Source organism: Dermacentor silvarum, chromosome 1, assembly GCF_013339745.2.
Source record: "Dermacentor silvarum isolate Dsil-2018 chromosome 1, BIME_Dsil_1.4, whole genome shotgun sequence".
Lineage (NCBI taxonomy): Eukaryota > Metazoa > Arthropoda > Arachnida > Ixodida > Ixodidae > Dermacentor > Dermacentor silvarum.
This window is the reverse complement of record NC_051154.1, coordinates 196,881,350-196,902,511: the sequence shown is the minus strand read 5'-3', so window position 1 is coordinate 196,902,511 and position 21,162 is coordinate 196,881,350. Positions and strand designations below refer to the sequence as shown.

The 21,162-nt window shown below is 44.3% G+C and overlaps 1 protein-coding gene across 21 annotated transcripts in view; it reads left to right on the top strand.

Moving 5' to 3' along the window:
• The window catches only part of LOC119436613 (histone acetyltransferase KAT6B), a 133,898-nt gene that overhangs the window by 16,968 nt on the left and 95,768 nt on the right, over nucleotides 1–21,162 (top strand). For all 21 annotated transcript variants that reach the window (XM_049659181.1, XM_049659168.1, XM_049659146.1 and 18 more), the window contains exons 3-5: nucleotides 6,708–7,181; nucleotides 11,803–11,911; nucleotides 21,031–21,146. In XM_049659181.1, coding sequence (XP_049515138.1) covers nucleotides 6,708–7,181; nucleotides 11,803–11,911; nucleotides 21,031–21,146 — 699 coding nt within the window. The remainder of the gene's footprint in view (nucleotides 1–6,707; nucleotides 7,182–11,802; nucleotides 11,912–21,030; nucleotides 21,147–21,162) is intronic.

The following is a 21,162-nucleotide window of genomic DNA, read 5'->3' as shown; positions in this document are numbered from 1 at the left end:
CGACGACTTCGCAGTCGATCGACTCGCGGTCGGCCTACCGCCGCTTGCGTTGCTGCACCATCCTCCTCGTACGGCGCTTAGGTCCGAACTCGATCACGAGAACCCGGCACCTCGATAGCGCGCACAGAACCCGTAGCAATTAAGTCAACCAGTGCGCTTCGCGTGGCCATAACATCAGCAGTTTTTCCGCAAAAAAAAAAAGAAAACGTACATAAGTCGCACCGTTCTATAAGATGCACTGACGAAAAATTAAGAAAATAAATGCGTCTTATTCACCGGAAAATGTGGTATGCTGAATGTTTTGAATATGTTTGAACCAACCCAGCTAATGCTGCAAAAGCCTGTGCAGCTGTTGCGAGCGTTTGTTGTGTTAACTTTTAATATTGCGGACTTGAGAAATGATCAAGACAAGGCATGTTTTACAAAATTGTAGTATACATCTATTTGTTACAATATAATGGATGTGTAGCAAGACTACACTGAATCGTTTGGAAATGTGCGGTAAGCTTACCCAGTTAATACTGGAGAAGTCAGAGTAGCTGTTGGGAGCATTCATTGTGTTTTGTGAACTTTTTTTTTTCCGGTATTGTGAACTTGCGAAGTGATCAAGGCTAGATATTATTAACATCATTGTGATATGCATTTATTTATTTTTATTTTAGTGCAATAACCCTATGCTGAATGTTTTGAATATTTTTGGTGAACTTTACCCAGCCTATACCGGAGAAATCTCAGCCGCTGTTGTAAGCGTTCATTTTGTGTTGTGATAATGAGAAGTTATCAAGGCTAGACATTTTTATTATAATTGTGATATACATTTATTTATTGTAAGTGCAATAAAACTGGTCATTTTTGGAAATGTTAGAGTAAAATCCTACTTTGGGGGGGGGGGATGCCACTTTGAGCCCTTGAAAAACCTGTGACAGGTCCTGGAAAGTCCTGGAATATCCTTGAATTTTTGCCTTAGAAACTTATATGAACCCTCAGCGCAAATATAGATAGCCTTTGCTGCTACATGATACAAATATTTAAAGAAATTTCCTAAAGTTCACTATGTAAAACAAAAAATTTGATTCCCCCCCTCATTTAGTAGCTTCAGTTTTTTTTTTCTGCTGTTCTATTCAAACCTTTTTTACAACAAAAATGGACAGCTACACAAGATATTGTCTGCGTTGTCAGGCACTGGGGTGCATGCAAATGAGACACATCTACCTGCCTTGATACACTTCTTATGCAGACTAATAAAAGCGTCTGCTGATTCTGAAGGTTCTGCATTGTATCGCAAAAGAACTGCTACAGAGATTTGACAACTAATGATATTGCTGGTAGGTCAAGTGTTCTAGGATGATACTTGCAGCATCAAGTTACACAGATAACTAAGCTGCATTTCCTACAGCCAGAGATAATGATCTGACTGATCCGAACAATGCAATACAGGCGTGTGTGGAAGTTTAATTGTAAACAATGTGGGGTCTCACACGGGCTCTTGGGACAAAGGAACGATGACATAGTAGTGCAAACAATCAAAAGGGCATTTATTGCACCTTTCATACACTAATACACGCTAGCCGAATTACTACCCGAAGAACATTCGCATGGGTGCGCGACAAATCAAGGAAGTCCGACTCACCTCGACCGGATAGCGAGCATGTTCGCCCCATGCTATCACACCATCGCCTAGTCGTTCATGTGTACAGTCACGGAACGGGTGGCGAGTTCGAACGATCGTGTTCGTCCATACCGGTGGCCTGCTCCTAAGCCTTTTCGGGACAGTCCCGTAAAGCGGGCCGGCACACGCGCGAGAGGTCCGCGCTGCCCGCCGCCCTCACGCTGAAGAGGAAGCGCCTTCGTCCTTTTGCGCCCAAGTAACCCTGCTGCTAGGTGGCGTTAGCGCGCAACACTAGCGCCATCTCTCGTAATACGTTGCCCCCATAACGCCACGCGGCAAAGCTGGATTACAGGAGACTGGAGTCATGCGGGGAAAACAACATCGAGGATGTGTGAGAGTCGCGCATCCCCACAACATTAATGGCAAGATCCCATCACAGTGTTCAAACCAACTAAAGCCTGTTGATTTACTAGATAACATTATGCCACGTGCTTGACTGGCTGCATTGACCATGCATATCTTGCTTGACGTATTCAACAGCTTCACTCTTGCAAATGGAACTTGTTATTTTGTACTTGTATATGCACTATTTAAAATTTGCCCCTAGAATTTAAGAACCGTTGGGCTTCTGTAGAAACTACCATTCTTTCTATGTTTGCAATAGTACGTCAAGCAAAATGTGATACACATCGGCATGGAGAAACACCATGTGTTCTTGCACAGCATATAAAACCTTAAAATCATAACAAGGAACAAGCACTCTCTAGTAAAGCTCCTACAATGGACCGAAATTTTGTGGCAGTATGACGAAAAATTAAGCGCACAATGGCGTTGAAGCAGATGCTCCGGCACATTATCTAACTTTGCGTGTCATATTTGCACTGATGACAGGCAGTGCTTCGGTATGGCCCTTGCGCCCAATATATATAATTGCTGAAATGAAGTGCTTTCCAGCTAGGTGCTTGCTTTAGATCACACTGCTATATAAACTGAAGTAGGTGCAGTAGAAGTAACATAACGCTTTTGAATTGTTTTTTCACAATGTGACCTTTTTTTATTACTTGCTGCACGAAGAGCACCATGTGGGCCTCTTTTTAATGAATAGCTTCCCTCAACCACAAGAACAGCTCTCCGACCCGTTTTTGTGGTCAGTGGTTGGTGGTTGGCAGTCGGGGGACAGACTTCGCCACCGATACAAAGGCACCGATACTAAGTGCGCAAGCTATCTCACAACCGAGTTGTGGGGCCTGTTTTCCACCAAGCTATGTGCACGTGCTGTCGCTTTAGAAATTAATCGCACACATGACGAATTGGCTTATACGTAAAGCCACCTTTACAACCGCTGCAGATGTGCTGGTTAACGACCCTGTTCTCTGCGAAATTACGCCATGAAACAACAAATACTACCTAAATATCCTCATTGCAACAAATATACGTCTTCAAGTGCATCATTCCTTTTATAAGGCAAACAGCTTTCTCGAAGCGTTTGGCTATTCGCTTACATCGGCATTCATCGTCGAAGTTCTGTGCAAAATTTTTTTCTTCAGTCATTTTGTCAGTTAAGAAGCACAGTCGAGCATTAATGCAAAGTATCCTTAGCTCTTTTTTAAGTACTTTGCGACATGTAGGTTCCTGTCTCGCTTTGTGCAAGACCTCTTCAATAAAAAAGCCGTTTGCAATTGTGGGATTTGAATGGGGTCCACCATCGGAGTAGCCCGATGCTCTATCCATTAGGGAGCAGTTGGATGCATGCCCTGAGTGAATAACTTTACCACTCACCTTTTCTCGTGCAAGCTTGTGATTTGAGACCACTGGTGCATGTGTCACATCACAAAGCAACAATTGGCTTATATAGTATAAGGAAGAGCACGAAATTTGCTTTCTCCAGTTCTCTCATGGCAGTTAGCACTTCGGCAGTGACACTGCACTGCCTTTGAGGTCCATCCAGTTTATGCAATGCATTGGAATCGACCTGTGTCATAATGGATCAATTTGTAACATTTATTTGTAACTTTCATGTTTCCAAATTCGAAAGACAGGTAGTGGCACATGTACATGTCAGAAACAAAAAAAAAAAAAACTTTTCAAGTGCATTTATATTTGAAAAACACACCTGTTAATGAGAACGACAAAAATTGTTTTGGACAAAGAGACTCGCATTAAAGATAAAATGCACACAATCTATGTTCTGCAAACTGTTAAGAAGTGGATGGCTCTCTTCAGCGTGGAGTGCAGAGGTCCCGCACGCAGCCTTTGCTGTTTGCCCAATTAGGGTGAAACCCTAATTGGGCAAACAGGAATCCTTTTGGTGCCTCATGCCACGAAAAGCGCATACAAATTTATTCAAGTGTAGTGTAAATGAGATGCTGCCCTCTGTAGGGATTCTGGGGGTGCCAACGGCACTACGCCTCTGCCCGCCGTGCAGCGCGCTGGCACACCACGCACCACGCGTGGTGCACGACTGCCATCGACCGCAGTCAGGTAGAAGCTCGAGGAAGCAATGAATGACAGCCACGTGTACACTCTGAAGGCATTTATTACAATTGCTACTAGCACTTCGAGCAGGCCAGCTAGCTATAGTTTACATCACTGAGGGTTCCCTCGAACAGAATAACACGCTAGGTAAAGAGGAGCTTCCGACTTCCCAGCTGGCGACAAAGGTGGCCGTGGCAATTGCCATGGCAAAAACCTAACCAGGTACAGGGAAACGGGAGCAGCGATGGAGACTTCCGCACTCGCCACTTGCTGGAGACCAAAGTGACTTGGACAACGTCTAAGTGATCTCACGTGACATGCCCTGTGGCGCTGAAAACGCTTGTGATTGCCATGCGCAAGCCGCGTGAAGGTTTTTCTCTTTCTCCCCAAACCTGCTTGGCGCTCACGCTTGATGTTTGCCGTGCGGGAGACCGTCTTGGGTACTAGATTCCCACACCTGATACGCAAATGCTGTGGAATTACCAATAGTTTTTAAAAAATAGCTGAAAAGTACCACAACAAACACAAAGAAAAAATCTACAAATGTGCACGCGTGTTGGGTACTTTCCAATATCTAGGGCAGCATTCTCAGGTAATCACTTTCAGAGGTAGTTTCACATTCACAAGATTTTGGGTGACTCGGCACCGGACGTGTCCGCGTATACGGCTGACAGCATTTTCTGGCACTGTACCAGCTCGCTATCTTCGTACAGGGCCAAAAGCGCTGTCTGCTCTATACTTCGACATGTCCAGTCCAGTGCAGTCTCTTGTGAAAGGGAAACTCTCCGGATATATTAATGACAAAAAAACACCGCCTCTGACCACTTTCGCTGATCGTTCTCCACCTCGTCTAATAAACAACGTAATCGCACAATGTATCTACAGATAACAATTTCCAACTCTTGTAAAAGTAAACAGCACAACTTATTCCACAGCAGAATGGTACCCACAGAATTCTGACCGTCCTATGTTTCGTAACAACTCGTTGCTGCTAAACCACAGCTTATAATTTGAGAATGCTACATTAAGGTCACATTCATGAAACGAGTTTTCAGAAATATGCAACTGATCTTCGAGGTTGATTGTAGGCTCAAACGCTCGTGCACACATAGCGATGGGTGCTCCGTTTGTCTCAGTGCCAGCAGAAACTTTGGCCATGCCGACATGAATCATTTGAGTACGTTTCAGAAAACCGTTTCCCGCTTGGAAGATGCCATGTCATACTAAATAGATGGCGCAAGCGCGAGAACAGCCACCAGGAACTGCCGCTGAGTGTATACCTGGCATACAACATGAAGCGCTCGCCTAAGCCAGCATGCCGATTGTCCATAGATGGCACCCTTACCTATGCAATATCGCGGCGCCCATGAAGAAAAGGTCTATACAGGTATCTTGAATATTCCATTAAGATTCCATGAAATGCACATAAAAGGTGGGCACAGTGTCTATACCCAAGATTTTTTTATGCATTAGGAGTGTCAGAGTGGAAAAAAGTGTATGTGTGAGAAGTTCGTCATGTGGTATATATATATAGGTAAAGGTTTATATAGAAATTGCTTGAAAAAAGACACATGAAACATAAAGGACAAGCAATTGATTTTCATCATTCATATCTGTCTATGCTTGACTTTGAGTTTAACACTAAAAGCTGTGAAGTTCTGTCTTGATTAGTTAAATTTGATTTGGAGAGGCTCACTATTTTGCTATGGGTCTACGTTTATTAATTTATTAGGACAAGTTTAATTTGCGTTAGAAAGACAAAGCAGTTGTACATCATTCTAGTTCTGGAGCAACCACCTTAAAGAACTGCTCTCTAGATTGAGGCATTGCAAACAAACAAGCATGGGTGTAGATCTCGAGGTGACATTTGTGTCTGCAGTATTACTCTGATATACGTTTTGAAAATGGCACAAAATTCAAATGAAAGTTCATGCACCCTTCTCAGATGAGCTACTCTCGTCGCCATTATAGACATCACATGTGTACGATTTCCATGTCACATGCACAACACCTGCAGCGCAGATATAGCCAGCAGCATCATGACAACTCTGGAATTCCGGCGAAATACAGAGTGCACAATATAACTCCTGAAATGCGCTGTGCATCAAGAAGCAGAGGGGGGAGGTGGAATTTGGGTTATGTGGGCCTGCAGCTCTAATTCGTGGGAAACGGCAGGAGAAGAATGTTGCTTGCGTACGCTGGTTGAGACAATAGGAGAGAGCTTCTCCTGAAGGAAGGCCAGCTCACCTACCCGCAGCATGGCCTTACAACATTTCATTTACTTCTTTCTCCATTTTTAATAAACCCCTTCTAAAAATTTACGTAGTAGAGTGTTCCGTGGACGGTGCTATACAACTTCCAGTGTGTAACCAAGTTTCCAACGGCCTACTGAGGGGCCCTTTAAAATTCTCTTGCATGATTTATAAAGTGGATGTACATTGGTAACAGATCACCACTTAATGTCTCATTTGTGAGCATAGTTAAATTTGGACTTGTAGAGATGTTGTGTAGCAGCAGTTTTCATACTTGCTGTGAAATTGTCTCTTCTGTGGAATGTGCATAAATGGGTTGTGGGGTTGTCATCAAGGGAGTAATGACAATTATGGGTATTGCTGCTTGGCAGGTAATGAACAAGGGCCAATGTTCGTACAAGGATGCTGAGACATTGAAGCTTACCACCAAGAAAAAATGTGGGGCCACCTCATCTGCATCTTCGGCGGCTGGCGGCGGCCCTGGGCGAGCCCGTGCTGCAGCGGTAGCGGCTGCCGCTGCTATTGGTGCAGGCATCCACCGGCGTACGGACCTTATGCACTCTGCAGTCGAGGCTGTGCGCGCCCTTGGAGAGAAAGGTGGCTCAACTTTTCGTGCCATCGTCAAGTTTGTGCGGCAGGCACTGCGGTTGGACCCTGGAGTGCGGTTGCGGCTTGCTGTGAAGCGTGCTGTCACAGCAGGCCGCTTGGTGCGTGTAGGTCGTCTTTACCGACTACCAGGCAGTGAGAGTGATGAGTCTGAAAGTGACTCTGATGATGAACTTGATGCCAGTGGCCGTCTGGGAGTAGGCAAGAATGGGGACATCGCAGGAAGGACAGGCCACAAGGTAGGTTGGCTGAATTTTTTTCTTCTTGGAAAAGAGTATGATAGCATCAGTCTTTGCTTTATATGCCTGTGACTTTATAATTAAGCCCTAGTCATCAATTTGTGATTTTGGGACTATTTGAGATCATTGAGGGGGGGGGGGGCAACAATTCCAAGCATGCATTAATTAGAACAGTTATCTAGATTTCTAAATCTAGGTTATGATTACCTAAAAGCTTGCCATTGTATATTTTGCGTAAATTTGTAAGATCTGGGAAGATGTTGCCAAAGTGGCACTTGGAAGGACAATCGTGGCAGATCTATTCCAAGCAAGGCTTATGGTTCAGCGGTACAATTGTCACTTTTTGTAGTCGTCTCTGGCTGACCTTTGTGGTCATAACCTGAATCATGCTCACTATTGTCATACTCAAAATAATGTGGGTGAAGCTGGAACATCCAAATAAAAATTCAGACTGAGAGTCAACATTTGCAACGAAGTTCTTGGGCTTTGCATGTGCGCAGCTGCCATGGTGGAAATGTTTAATGCATTTCTGCTCTTGTTTGTGCGAACATCTGATTAGCCACCATTGCATGGAGCTGGCTTACTTATCAAACTCGTAGCTATCCCAAATTTTTTGTGTAATGTTTACGAACTTAGGCTTGTTCTCTGATTTTACAAATGTTGAGAAGTTTTACTAAAAAATTGTTTGGCAAAGCATTGTAAAAGTTTTGCAAGATGGGTGCAAGATAGAAAAAAAAAAAAAAACATGCGAAAGGAAATAGCAATACTTGCACCACACTCTTGTGGTACAGCAAGACGCTATATGCAGCAAGCATATAGCCTCCTGTATACTTTTCAGTGCCTGCTCAATGTCCCCGGAGAAGCTGTCCAACCTTTATTCTTCTCCAGTGCAACTCCCCCGAAGGATCACATGGGGTGCTTAAGGTTAACCATTATTAAAATAAAGTGTGCATGCGCCCCATAAAAAATGGATGCTCTGGGCAGGCTTAAACAAAACTTGCTACTCCAAGTGTTCACGCTTAGTTGAAAAACGCAGTAGGAATAACTAAGTGGCAGTGCTGTGAAAGCCACATGTCCAGCACTCCTGCAGCACTTTTGTGTACGAAAAAATGCTGTCAACACATCAATGGCTCTCCTGACTAAGATGTGCATTGCAGTGAAGATTTACTGTGGAATAAGGACTGTGGGTGGAGGAGTGATCCAATTTTGAAAATTCTTTTTCTGCATAAAAAAAATGCTTTGAATGGACTCGCTTAAACAAGTTATTACGGGTCCTGCTGTCTAATGAACCATCATTGATATTTTTAGATGGCCCACAACAATGTGCAGGTTACAGCTGAACTAAGTGCCATTTCCTCTAATTCGGGTTCATTTTCCCCTTTCAATTGTGTTTGTTGCATGGCAGCATTTTTATCCAATTATTTATGTTTAAGACTGCCAATATCAGATAATAAAAGACAGTGAACAAAGGTAAGAGTTCTATAAACTTCAGACCTGCTTCAAGTTGTATTTCTTGATTCAACAATAAATGCAGCAAAAAAAGAATGATAACCAATAATGTACATCAACATGCAATTTCTCTAAGTTACCCACAAAATGTTTCTGTACTCAGGAAATTAAGGGCAATATTTAACACTTTTCGTTATACCATGTCTCTCCTTGCATTGTGAAATTTTAATGGCACTGAGGTAGACAAACATTTCTTTCTGCCAGAAATATTATGGGAATGCACTTTACCAAGTGTAGTAGCCAGCCACAACTTTTTAAGTGTAAATTGATATAGATCGACTTCATGTCTAGTGCATTTAGCTTCAAATAACACTTTTGCACTGATATTAAAAAAATAAAAACGGATATTCCTTATATGATTGACAAGTGGGTTCCGTTAAAGCTATGCTCACTGGTTGCTGACATTTTTAAAGAAGCAATTTTAATTTATATTTTTGCTTGATGAGAGCTCTTTGTTTACAGAGGTACTATTATTCGGGTTTTATCATAGCATAATCAAGTGCCCCATCGAGCCTGACCATAACAGTTGTCGAACTTTCAGATGCCCTACAAGGTTTCGCTTGACACCATCTGCTTATATGGTGTTGCAAGTGATAATCTAGCCACATATTTTTAAGCACATTTTCAGAATTTAGAAAAAAAAAATAATGAAGTTTGTTTTTTGTGGTCTTGGTGCCAGCACAGGTACACAGGCTGAAAATGGGCATTTTAGACTGGAGATGACGTTTGTTTAATGTATTCACTGTACACTAAGCACTGCCAAGACAGATGCTTGCTGCTATTGGAGTCACTGCTGATGTTTCCATTGTGGTTTAGTGTGTGCGTGCTGACCAGCTAAGTTGGAATATCCAGTGAAGGCCAATCTCAAGGTTGTGATAAGGAAAGTTTAGACCTTAGAAATGTATGTATGGCGGGCCAAGATTTGCAGTCGTGATCAAATTTACCAAAAAATTGAATTAACTGGAGTCAAATTGATAGAAGGGTCTACTGTACTTTGATTTTTTCCTGCTGCCAGTATGAGCTCAAAATTTTCCCCCAAGTGTTGTTTCTTCTGGATTGACTAATTGTTTGGACGTAAGAAAAATTGTGTTGAAAAGACTGCTGCTGTTTTATGTTTTTTTTAGTCGTGGAAGTTTTACTACAAAAGTAATTGAAAACCTGGAAAAGTCGGGGAATTTTGACCCTGCGAATCTCTTGTTCAATATTAACCCATATTTATATATATATATATATATATATATATATGTATGTGCTTAAACTTCGACAAGTTGGAAAAATTTTTTAAATTTTCGTTGATAAAAAGCCTTTTGGACGTAGTATTGGCAATTTATTGGTAGAACAATTTTTAAAAACGCTGGTTTTGAGCTGACCTACATGCAAATGCACTCCTTATTGGGAGTGATATAAATTTAAATATTTCTTCGGAACTCTGGTTCCACATTTCTCACAACGCACGGTAGTTTTCTCATGGCCGTGGGAACAAATTGTTTGTTTGTCCTGCAGAATCACAATGTAGTTCAATCGGCCAAATCAAGTTTGTGTTTTCAGCAGATATTGTTGGCTCTTTGCCTGCAATGAATTATAGATATAAGCTGTCTGTTATATGGCTGCTATGAGCCTTTGGAATGCATGTAGGTCAGCTTTATCACTTCCTAACTTACTTGCAGTGCTAGAATTCATTCGCACATGTCAAGAAGGTATGCAAGAAGCAAAAAATAACTCTTCTTCCTCATATAGGACCACAGTTTGTTGCAATGGTTTGGTGAAATCTCTCCACTCTATCCTTGTTAACTTATATCGGGTGATTATAAGACGCATTGACTCTTGACTACGACATTGGAATTGGTATAGAATGTCTTATTACCAGGTGCTTAGGTGCCATACCTTGAGCATTACATGCGACTGCAACATACTGTAGCATTTGCAGTGATAGACGATTACATCAGAATCACAAACAACTCTAATCGGAAGCCTGCAACCATAATTTGATAATTACTTCTAAAATGTTTCACTAATGTTGTATTAGTCTAGAAAAGACGCACAAAAGAGAGAGCGAATGAAAGCTCTTAAGCATAACTGCGAGTCGGCCTAGTTGGAACAGATTCATTTTCTTAAATTTTTGCGCGCAAACAAACAGGGATGAAGAAAAGGAGACACAAGGACGAGCGCTTGTCCTTGTGTCTCCTTTTCTTCGTCCCTGTTTGTTTGCGCGCAAAAATTTAAGAAAATGAAAGCTCTTCATCCTATTTCATGTATCGTATGAGCATCAGTTATTTTGCTGTGTGTAGCAGTTTGTGGTATGTACAAGAAAGGTGAGCACTTTATCTATGAATATTGTTTGGATGTATCTATTCCAGTCAGGGTTGCTTCTTCGTGAATTGGCATGCCATAAGGCTAAGCGTTAAGAAACATGTTCAGGTCATGCTTGCACTCACTTTCTGCACAATTTTTCTCACTGTCTCTTCTTGTGTTCCCGCTTCCGATCAACCTCGTGTGTGACTTGTTTTTGTTTTTTGTTTGGTGAGCAATGAGTAGCGACACATGGAGACAGTTTTCAGCGATGTTCAAGATAAATGTTGTAGGCTTCATCGAAGCGGATGGCATTAGGGCCAGTTTGGCATTTATGAAAAAAATGTGTGATATTGGAGGGCACAAAAAGGAAAACTGTCAGCATGCAGCCCATGGAAGACGTTACTTCATGGGCGTCGTGCAGTGCATCCACAGCTTGAGGATGCACTTGTGGGTTTGTGTGGGAGCTTCATGTGTGCTCGCTGCCAGTGACAATGCATTCAATTGGCTGCAAAGCTGCAGCACCGTTGTGAAAATAAATGCGTTCTGTCAATTCTTTTTTCTTTTCCTCTTTTTTTTTTCACTTCAAGCGAGGGGTTGACCTGTATTCCCACTCAACCTATATTTCGATTTATATGGTACTGTTTACCTTGGATATAATTAAAGGAAGTAATTTTTTTTCTTTATATTGTTGAAAATATAGTGCTGAAATTTGAATGTGATTTCGGTTCTACCATTATATTGCATGCAATTTTAGGATGGAGAACTTTGTAAAACCAATTATTGTTTTCAAATGTGCTAAGTTTCACATTTTTATGTGCAGAGGAAGTCGGCACTCCAGGGACGCTGCTCGGTTTGTCATGGAACATCAAGGAACAACAGAAATGGAGTGGCTGAGGAACTTATTTCTTGTCACTCATGCACACTTTCAGGTGAGCTCTACTCCTGCCATGTTCTAGGCTGAGGCCTTCAGAAGAGGAAGCGAGACAGGAGTTACTTTGCTAATTTAAACTGCTTGACATCCTTATAGAGTGTTTCTCGAATACCACCACTGCTGTTGCAAAGGAGGATGATGGTGGTGTTCTTAGTGAACTGAATGGAAACTATACTTGGAGGCGTGTAGCCCAATTTTTCAATTTTATTTTACCCATTGTGGTGGCGCTTAGTGGCTATAGCGTTCTGCTGACAAGCTCACAGGTTCAATTCCTACTTTCGGTGGCCTCATTCCAGCAGAGGCAGACTGCAAAAAAAGCTTGTGTACCGAGTGTTGGGTGCATTTTGAAGGACTACCAGCACACGCAATATTTTTATCATACTTTGTTTATAGCTATGGACGCTGTAGTGACACTGAGGCCAGAATTTCTCGAACATGCAAGAAACATACTTGCCAACTCTCTCAATTTGGGTGACTCCCAAATTTTGATTAATCTTCCCAATTTTACAGACACGGCCATAAGTTTCCCGAAAAACTGCCCTCTCCCCACCATGAAAAAAAAAAAACAAAACATTATGCAGCACTGCCACATTGTAATTGCCATGATGTGCTATGTAACTAGATGAAGTCAGATTTAAATCCAAGCCATTTGTGTGTAGGGAGTGCAGGCCTAACTCAGTTCTCTTTAGATCAATAGATGCGTTGAAGAGTGTGCGGGGGCAAAGATGTATGTCGTTGCATAATGGCCTGTTTCTTCAAATCGGCTTCGCCACTATACAGCTGTGTTATGTGGTGAAGCATTAGTGAGAAGGGCCACAGTCGCAGGACAAGTATGTGTTCTTTAATTATAAACGCACAGTCTCTGGTCACAATAAGAGTGCCGGGGTGTCTATTAACTGTACTGGCAGCCATACAGAGCTGTTTCTGATGTTTTGAGCGCTTCTATCGCCCACCTTGCGTGCGCCCCCTATATAAGACTAGTGGGGCACAGTACACATTCCTTAAATACACATGCGCATGCGCCATCTCCGGTCACAGTAAGAGCACCGAGACGTCTAATAACTGCACTGGCAGCCATTCATAGCTATTTCTGATGTTGCTGTGGCCCAGAAAAAGAGCAAACATATTTTTTTTTCTTGCTTGCTGTAATTGTGTATATGCTAGGTTTATACTTTAGACACATAGGAAAAAAAAGAGGCTAGAATTGTGGAAAATGTATATTGTAAAGCTGTGATCCCTTTTTTTGCTGTAACCATGACAACAGAGTGGGAAAAGCGTATTGAGCATGGCCACATATAATTGTTGCTTTCTGGTGCATAAGGGTATCATGTTCTACTGCATGGGTGCTGCGGTGTACAAATATTATGTTACATGTGCCTTTGAATACTATGAGCAATGTACTGACTGAGGATATGGCGAGAAAATAGCAGCCTAAGGGCTTACTGTCCAAAAAAAAAAGGTGGCAAATTTTCATATTGAAGCATGTGTGCCAAACACAACTGAAAACTTGTTATGGGTAGGCTGTTGTGTTTGAAAACGGTCTACTCTTAAGAGAGTGATCTTAAAGTTGTCCTTTAGTGTTACAACTGTAAATTTCTGAAGTTCGTGCTTGAAAGTGACATTCAAACCTTGATATAACGAACGCTTATACAGTCGAGTCCCGCTACAACGAAATTCACGGGACACGCCAAAAATTTCGTTGTGGAGGAACTTCGTTGACACGAAATTAGTATGTATATATACGTTTGCGCGAACTAAGCTGAAACTATCGTCCGGGAAATCTTCGTGATGGAGTGGGGGCAAAGGTTGAGATGTACCGAAGGCAGTCAATAAAGTTTCAACTTCACGAGAGAATGCATTTTGTGCCGCTGTTGCAGCATTTTTTGTACATCAAGGCGCGTGCCCGGCCGATCGCGAAACACTCATTTTTTGGAACATGCGCCATCGCAATGAAGCGGTTTGAATTATCACAATTTCATTGCATATTTATGACAAAGTTGCAAACTTAGCAAGCTTGCGCTTGCTGGAAATTTTATTTCTAGAGGTCTGTCAGCCTGGATTTCTTACGCTTTATGGCAAGCAAAGCCGTTACACGAGTCTCACAGTCCGTTAAAAGAGCCAACGCATTGTCATTGTCGTGGGCTCTGATAACTTTTAAGACGAGGTCAAAAGGATCCATTACTTTCAAAGCAGTCGCCAGGGTTGTCATTTTCCCCAGACGACTAGACGTTGGCATCATGTTGACAACAGCGGCTGTGGTGCGGCTGTGGTGCGGCTGCCGTATCTTGAAAGCAATTTGCACCGTGCAAAAAGTGCGCGCCCGGGCGGGCCTCATCTTCAAAGCGATCTGCGATGTGGGCAAAGTGCAACTAGTGCCGGTAGAGCCGTGTGCGCTGTGCTTTCGACATTTAGTTTGCGTTGAAGCGAGAGAGGAAGTCAATTCGCTGTTGATACCGAGTTTCCGTGGTCATCGAGCGAGATGTTTTCATGTTTACCTGTGCGCGCGTGACACCGTGCTTGGTAATTTAGTTCGTAAGTGAATGTTTACAAGTTTATACGGCCGATAAAACTACAACCCTTAGTTTATATAGCTGTCTACTAATCTGCTATTGCAATCGATGCTTTGCCTTTTGGGCGAAACTGCGAAATTTTTTCCTTCCGCTTTCTGCCTCGGCGATCATATGTGCCTTCTCTCTCGAGAGAAATTTACGCTTCTTCGTTGGCATAGCCATTTCGACCGGACACACACACAACAGAAAACGGCAGTGATTGTGCTGATCCCGTATGGTCTCGCGCAGGCGCGTGATGACCACGCGTGGCTATGAATTGCAGTGGCGTAAATCGATACTTCGAACTTGATTTCGTTCACGAAAACCTCGTTCAAGCGGACATAAGATCGTCACAGCTTTGGAAGGGCCTTCTAATTTGACTACTCGGCAGTTACAACTTCAATTCAGTCCCAGTTTCGTTCTCAAAAAGTTTGTTGAAGCGGAAATACCGAATAAAACGCCTTCAATATGGAGAGACTTTTTTTGTACTACTTTCTATGGGCAGCTGACGGGGAATGGTAAAATCTTCGTTGTGGCGGAAATTTCGTTGTGGGGGATTTGACTGTAGAACAAATTATGTAATACAATGCAGTGAGTCCACTCCTGCGCCAACTGCGCCAAAGTGCGCCAAATGGGATTTACTGCGCCATCCTGATACAATCGACGAAAATTTTGCCTAACTGCGCCAAACAGTATCGGATTTGACGGCCTTTATCGCCGACAATTGCACCACCGGGGAATTAAAATGTGCAAGTTGATGATAGGGCGAGCCTTAGTTGCAACCTTAGTTGCAAACAGGAGACGAAACAGCACTAGCACATGCGTCCCGATTAAGCCACAGCGCCACGCACGGCGCTAACGCGGCGTCTGCCTTGCAAGGAGGCTCGACGGCTAAGTGCGGTTTCTGCTGAGGGTCGTCGCTTCAAGGTCAATTGGCGATTCATCTACACCGGAAACGCAGCTAGTACAGTAGAACCCCGCTGATAAGTTTTTCACGGGACCGTAAAAAAAAAAAAAGAAAAACGCGAGAGCCGGAAAATGTAAGAGCCGAGAAACAGGAAAAATTGAGAAATGAGAGTAGTGTTGAACTGCACACAATAATATTTTAATTCTTACGTGGGGAAAAAAAGTCCTAGTTATGCCCGAAAGCCGAAGCAAATTAGTAGGCAGCTATACAAAGTAAGTAGTATAATAGTTTTATCGTCCGTATAAACTTGTAAACATTCGCTTACCGTATTTACTCGAATCTAGGCCGACTCCGATTCTAAGCCGACTCCCCAAAAGTTCGAAGTCCGAAAAAAAAAAACTTACCTCGAATGTAGGCCGAACGAAAAAGCGAGGACAGCATTCGCAAAATGAAACAGCATTTATTAAATTTGAACATGCCGAGCTCATTCTGTCACCATCGCTGCTAGCCTCGTCGCTATCTTCCTTACTGCTGACATCTTCAAACAGTGCGCTATATTCAGTACCATCCAGCGCATTAGAGATGCTGCATTTTTGGAAGGAGCGCACGTTGCGGCGCACGCAAAAACCATCTCCCGTGGCCCCCTCCAACGACAGACCGATGCCGAAGTTCCGCCCGGTTTGAACGTTTGACGATGCCTCTACGGCTAGCACAACTACCGTATTTACTCGATTCTCACGCTTCCTCGATTGTAACGCGCGCCCGTTTTCCGTGAGGAAAAATTTGGTAAAATAGATTTCCTCCCGATGCACTGATGTTGCGATGAATAAAAAAAGTCGCAGTTTCGCCCGAAAGGCGGTGCATCGAATGCGGTAGCAAATTAGTAGACCGCTATTAACAAGCACGGTGTCACGCGCGCTCAAGCAAACATGAACACACCTCGCTCGTTGACCGCGGAAACGAACTGTCAAAACGCTGCAGACGAAGTGCGCCTTCGTGCTAGCATGCCTCTCGCTTCAACGCGGCGAAAACACGGCGAGCGGCGAACTTTACCAGTCGCAGATTGCTTTCAAGATAGGGCCAAGCCTGATCGTATCGCCGGAGTGGATCGTCGCAGATTACGTCCTGCTTCGGTCCACTGAAACTGTTCCGCATTGCTTTGCTGGCGAAAATCCTCTCCTTCTGTTTGCGCCAGTCCCGCTCGCAAGTTTCGGATTCTCCGAACGCCCGTGATGCGGCCCGATTTCCGTCCGTCTCCGCACAGATGATCACTTTCCTTTTAAATGCGGCATCATGATGAACTCGGTACTTCATGCTGATAGATAGAGCAGACGCTGAGAACGTGAAGACAGACGGTAGACTATTGCCTAAGCACGTGTACTGCAGCACACGGAGGAAGCTTCCGCATGCTACGGTAGCTAGGCACGACGCGCGTGCGAGGCGGCCATTTTGAAATGCCGACGCAGATTTAGGGTAGTGTTGAAAGTGCGCGTTAGATTCGAGTAAATACAGTATTCGTTTAGAAAGCGGCAGTATAGTGGCATCGCCCATTTGGTGCCATTACGATAACGCCACACTGCGCGCCGATGCTGCACCATACCGATACTACCGATACGACGCAGGTCAAAATGGCGACGTCGCTCGTGTACTTCAGCTGGCTACTGGCGCGGCTAGTAGCGGCTGCGATACTGACTTTTCTAGATGGCGCTAACTATGCACCATATTTATCAGTTTCAGTTAAAAACTGGCGCGTTTTTTAAAATCCTCGAATCTAAGCCGACCCTAGAGTTTCGTATGTGATTATTTGAAAAAAAACTATCGGCCTAGATTCGAATAAATACGGTATTAACTATATTAACAAGCATGGTGTCAGTGCGCACAGGCAAACATAAACACATCACACTCGATGAGCGCGTACACGCGGTGACAAACGCGGCGTAATGATGCACAGGAGCAGCAGCGAACGAAGTGACCTTCCTACTGGTGTCTATCGCTTCCACGCAAACTGAGCGCCGAGAACGCACAGCATGCACAAAGCTACGAGCTGCCAACGCACCTACACTGCCTAGACAGCTCCCAACGCAGACTGCCTTCAAGATGCGGCCCGTGCGACCGCGTGCCGCTGCGCTGAATGCAGTTGATGCCAGAGTACAACGCCGCTCCCTCGCCGGTGCCTCGAGCGGGGCCCTCGAGCGGGATGGAAGGAGGTGCGCGAGATTTGGCTGCGGTCATCGGCTCCCCTCGCACGCTTTCACTCCCACATACAGCATACGGCGCGCGGCGACGGCGGTATCGCCCTTGGACTTTATACGGAACATGTATATGCCAAAAACAATTTTAGGGCCCCAATGCGTCATAGACACCATCTTAAGATAGCAAATACGGATCTCAAAGGCCATGCTTTTGCTGGTGGAAACCGACAATACCTCATAGGTGTCGCCCCCAGCACTTTGGGCAACCAATCCCATCGTCAAGCCACCTAGCCAAGCGACATGAGGCAGTCGCGGGGCGGCGTTCGCAACGCATGATGCGGGAACGGTCCCACATTTGCGACGCAACAGCGGGGTTATAATGCATTGGGTCATATGGGAGCAATGCCGGGACCGGCCGAAAACGACGTAACAGCCGGGAAAACGCAGCACCCGGAAACGTAACAGCGGGATTCTTCTGTATCTTCTTTGAAGCGCAGCATGAAATCTGATTATACAGTAAAAGCTAGTTAATTCGAATTTCACGGGGACATTTAATGAGTTCGAATTAACCGGAATTCGAACTAACGAAAGCGATTAAAGAAAGCCACATCTGAAAAAAAAAGGTAGAGCACCTCTAGGTACATTTATTTGCAAAAAAAGTCCGTAATGGTTTTTTGCTTTTTGCCTCTGAAAGCGATTGCTGCCGCTTTATCTTCCAGAGCTCGAATGAGCCGGAAAGCATCGTCTTCGCCTTCTTCGAAACTGAAGAAAAGCCGGGCGTGATTCAGTCCGACCATCACCTGTGCCAACGAAGGTCGTACCGGTGTTTCACCAACATCATCTTCATCATTTGCGTCGTCATCGTCCACGGCTGTGTTTTTGTCTTCGCCGACGAGTTGGGCGATGATTTCATCATTGGTCACGGCACCGCACCACCGCACAGCTGTCGACATTCACGGTAGTCGCTGAAGTCCACATCGCCGAGCACCTCCCGTACATGAACCGGAGCGCGGACGTCCTCTTCAACTTCATTTGCGTCCTGCGTTAAGGGCTCCGAAACTCCAGTGCCGGAAACAATTTGCAATTGTTTCTGTGGTTACCTGATTCCAGGCACGCACAAGCATGTGCAGGGCTGTGAGCAAAGTGACGGTGTATCTCTTCTCATTATCGGAGCACAGGAGCAACTTCTCGAGAATGTGGCGTCTATAAAAGCTTTTCAAAACTTTTATAATGCCCTGATCCATAGGCTGAAGAGCCGCAGTGGTGTTAGCCGGAAGAAAAACCAGCTCAATGGCTCTCAACTCGACTTCCACCTTTTGCGCCGAGCAGTTGTCGACGAGGAGGAGAATCTGCCTCTTGCCGAGCTCAAATTTTCGGTCGAGTTTCCTCAGCCACTGCTTGAAAATCTCGCCCGTCATCCAGGCCTTCTTATTTGCTGCATAGTCGGCCGGCAGCGTGCGGATGTTCTTAAAACATCGAGGTTTTTGCGACTTCCTTATCACAAATAGGGGGAGCTTCTCAGTTCCAGTCATGTTGGCCCCGAGCAACACCGTCACACGCTCTTTGCAACGTTTGCCACCTGCGCACACGTCCCCCTTGTAGGTGATCGTTTTGTCCGGCAAAGAGTTTAAAAATCAGGGCGGTCTCGTTGGCATTAAAAATATTGGATGGTGCGTACCTGTTCAGGTGGTCTAGTAGCGCACCATTCCGCCACACGGTGCAGGTTTCCGCGTCTACGGCTTTGGCTTCGCCGCACACACTGCGGAAAACGAGGTCGTGTCTGTCCCTGAAGCAGTAAAATCATCCAAGTGAAGTCGGAGACGTTCAGACGTAGCGCGAAATCAGCCGCCTTCGCTACAATGATGACTCAATGGAATATCCTGGCTTCATTTTTCCTTGATCCATGTGAGCAACGCTGCCTCCAGGTCCGGGTGCTTAGCTGTTCGAATTCTTTTCTGATCCTTGGCGAAAGTTTTAGCCGCGTACGAGTCCTCAATAGTCTTCTTATTCCGGATGTAGGTTGACAGCGTGCTTCTCGGTATATCGTGCTTTTTGTCGATTTCATTCTTACTCTGTTTCCCTGCATCCACTTCCCGCAGAATTTCCACTTTTTCCTTCAACGTTTTGGCACGGTACTTTCCACGCGACGACATAGCGGCACGCGAGCCATGTTGGTCAGGAAATGACCAAGAATACGGCCCCTGGGTATAGTGGAGTAGACTATATACAGGTAGAGCGCCAACCAACGTGTGCTGCATTTTATTGCGCGTGTTGCGCAAAATGGTCTGAATGCGGTGGCGCTGTCGTTGCCCACTATTGAACGTGTCCAGCTAACCGCAGCTCCAGCCACTGCCTTGTTTAGAGCGCGCGTCTGGCATCTAACCAGACGCGCACTCTAGACCGACTATACTCCTCCAAGTGCACGACGTGTTTCCCCGCAATGCACTTTCAATGGTCAGTTACTGCAATTGCATCTCTTTTCAAATCAACTAACGTTGGGAAGTGTGGCAGCGTTCACAGGTCGTGTCGTGCAGTGTTTGTGTGAAATTGATTGGTCAGCGGGCAGGCTTGAGTTTTGCTGGGCTCTGACATGACTGGCACACGGCTGAACAGCCGTTATAGCTGGGATTGGCCACACGGCACCTAGTGGCCGATGTTGTGGCTACTTGCTAGTCATGTCAGACGGTATGCTTGGCACAGTGCCAGGAGGGAGTCAGTTGCTAGTCACGCAAAATGTTGCTAAAGCAATTTTATCTCTGGAAGTGAACGACTGTACCTTTCTGCTGGGTGGCTTGCAGTGCAGTACTTTTTTTTTTATGTAGACACAATTGGATTTTTTTTCTTCAATATTAGTGAGTACTTTTATAATGACTATCTGATATAATGAAGTAATGTTAGTGGCAGCTGGTGACTTCATTATAACAAGGTTTGACTGTATTCTAGAAATTTTTCTGAACTATGAATTAGCTCACAATACTGCACATTTTATGATGCTAGTTGATGACTCATTTGCAATTATTTGCCATTGTGCTACTAATCAGTGTGTTGTGAAAGTGCATTAGCTGTTCTTGCTTATGTTTGTCTATGAAGGTGCACTTAACAAGGTCCTTTGTCATTCACTTTTGTGGCTTGCAGTGCAGTACTTTTTTTTTTTATGTAGACACAATTGGATTTTTTTTCTTCAATATTAGTGAGTACTTTTATAATGACTATCTGATATAATGAAGTAATGTTAGTGGCAGCTGGTGACTTCATTATAACAAGGTTTGACTGTATTCTAGAAATTTTTCTGAACTATGAATTAGCTCACAATACTGCACATTTTATGATGCTAGTTGATGACTCATTTGCAATTATTTGCCATTGTGCTACTAATCAGTGTGTTGTGAAAGTGCATTAGCTGTTCTTGCTTATGTTTGTCTATGAAGGTGCACTTAACAAGGTCCTTTGTCATTCACTTTTATATCAGCCCATCCGTCCTGTCTGAAGCACACTAAGGAGCTGGCACTGGTTCTTCTAAACTCCAGCAAGTGGCAGTGTTCCCAGTGCAGGATGTGTTCTCATTGTGGTAACAAGAAAGAGGGGGTAAGTGGTAGGCCCT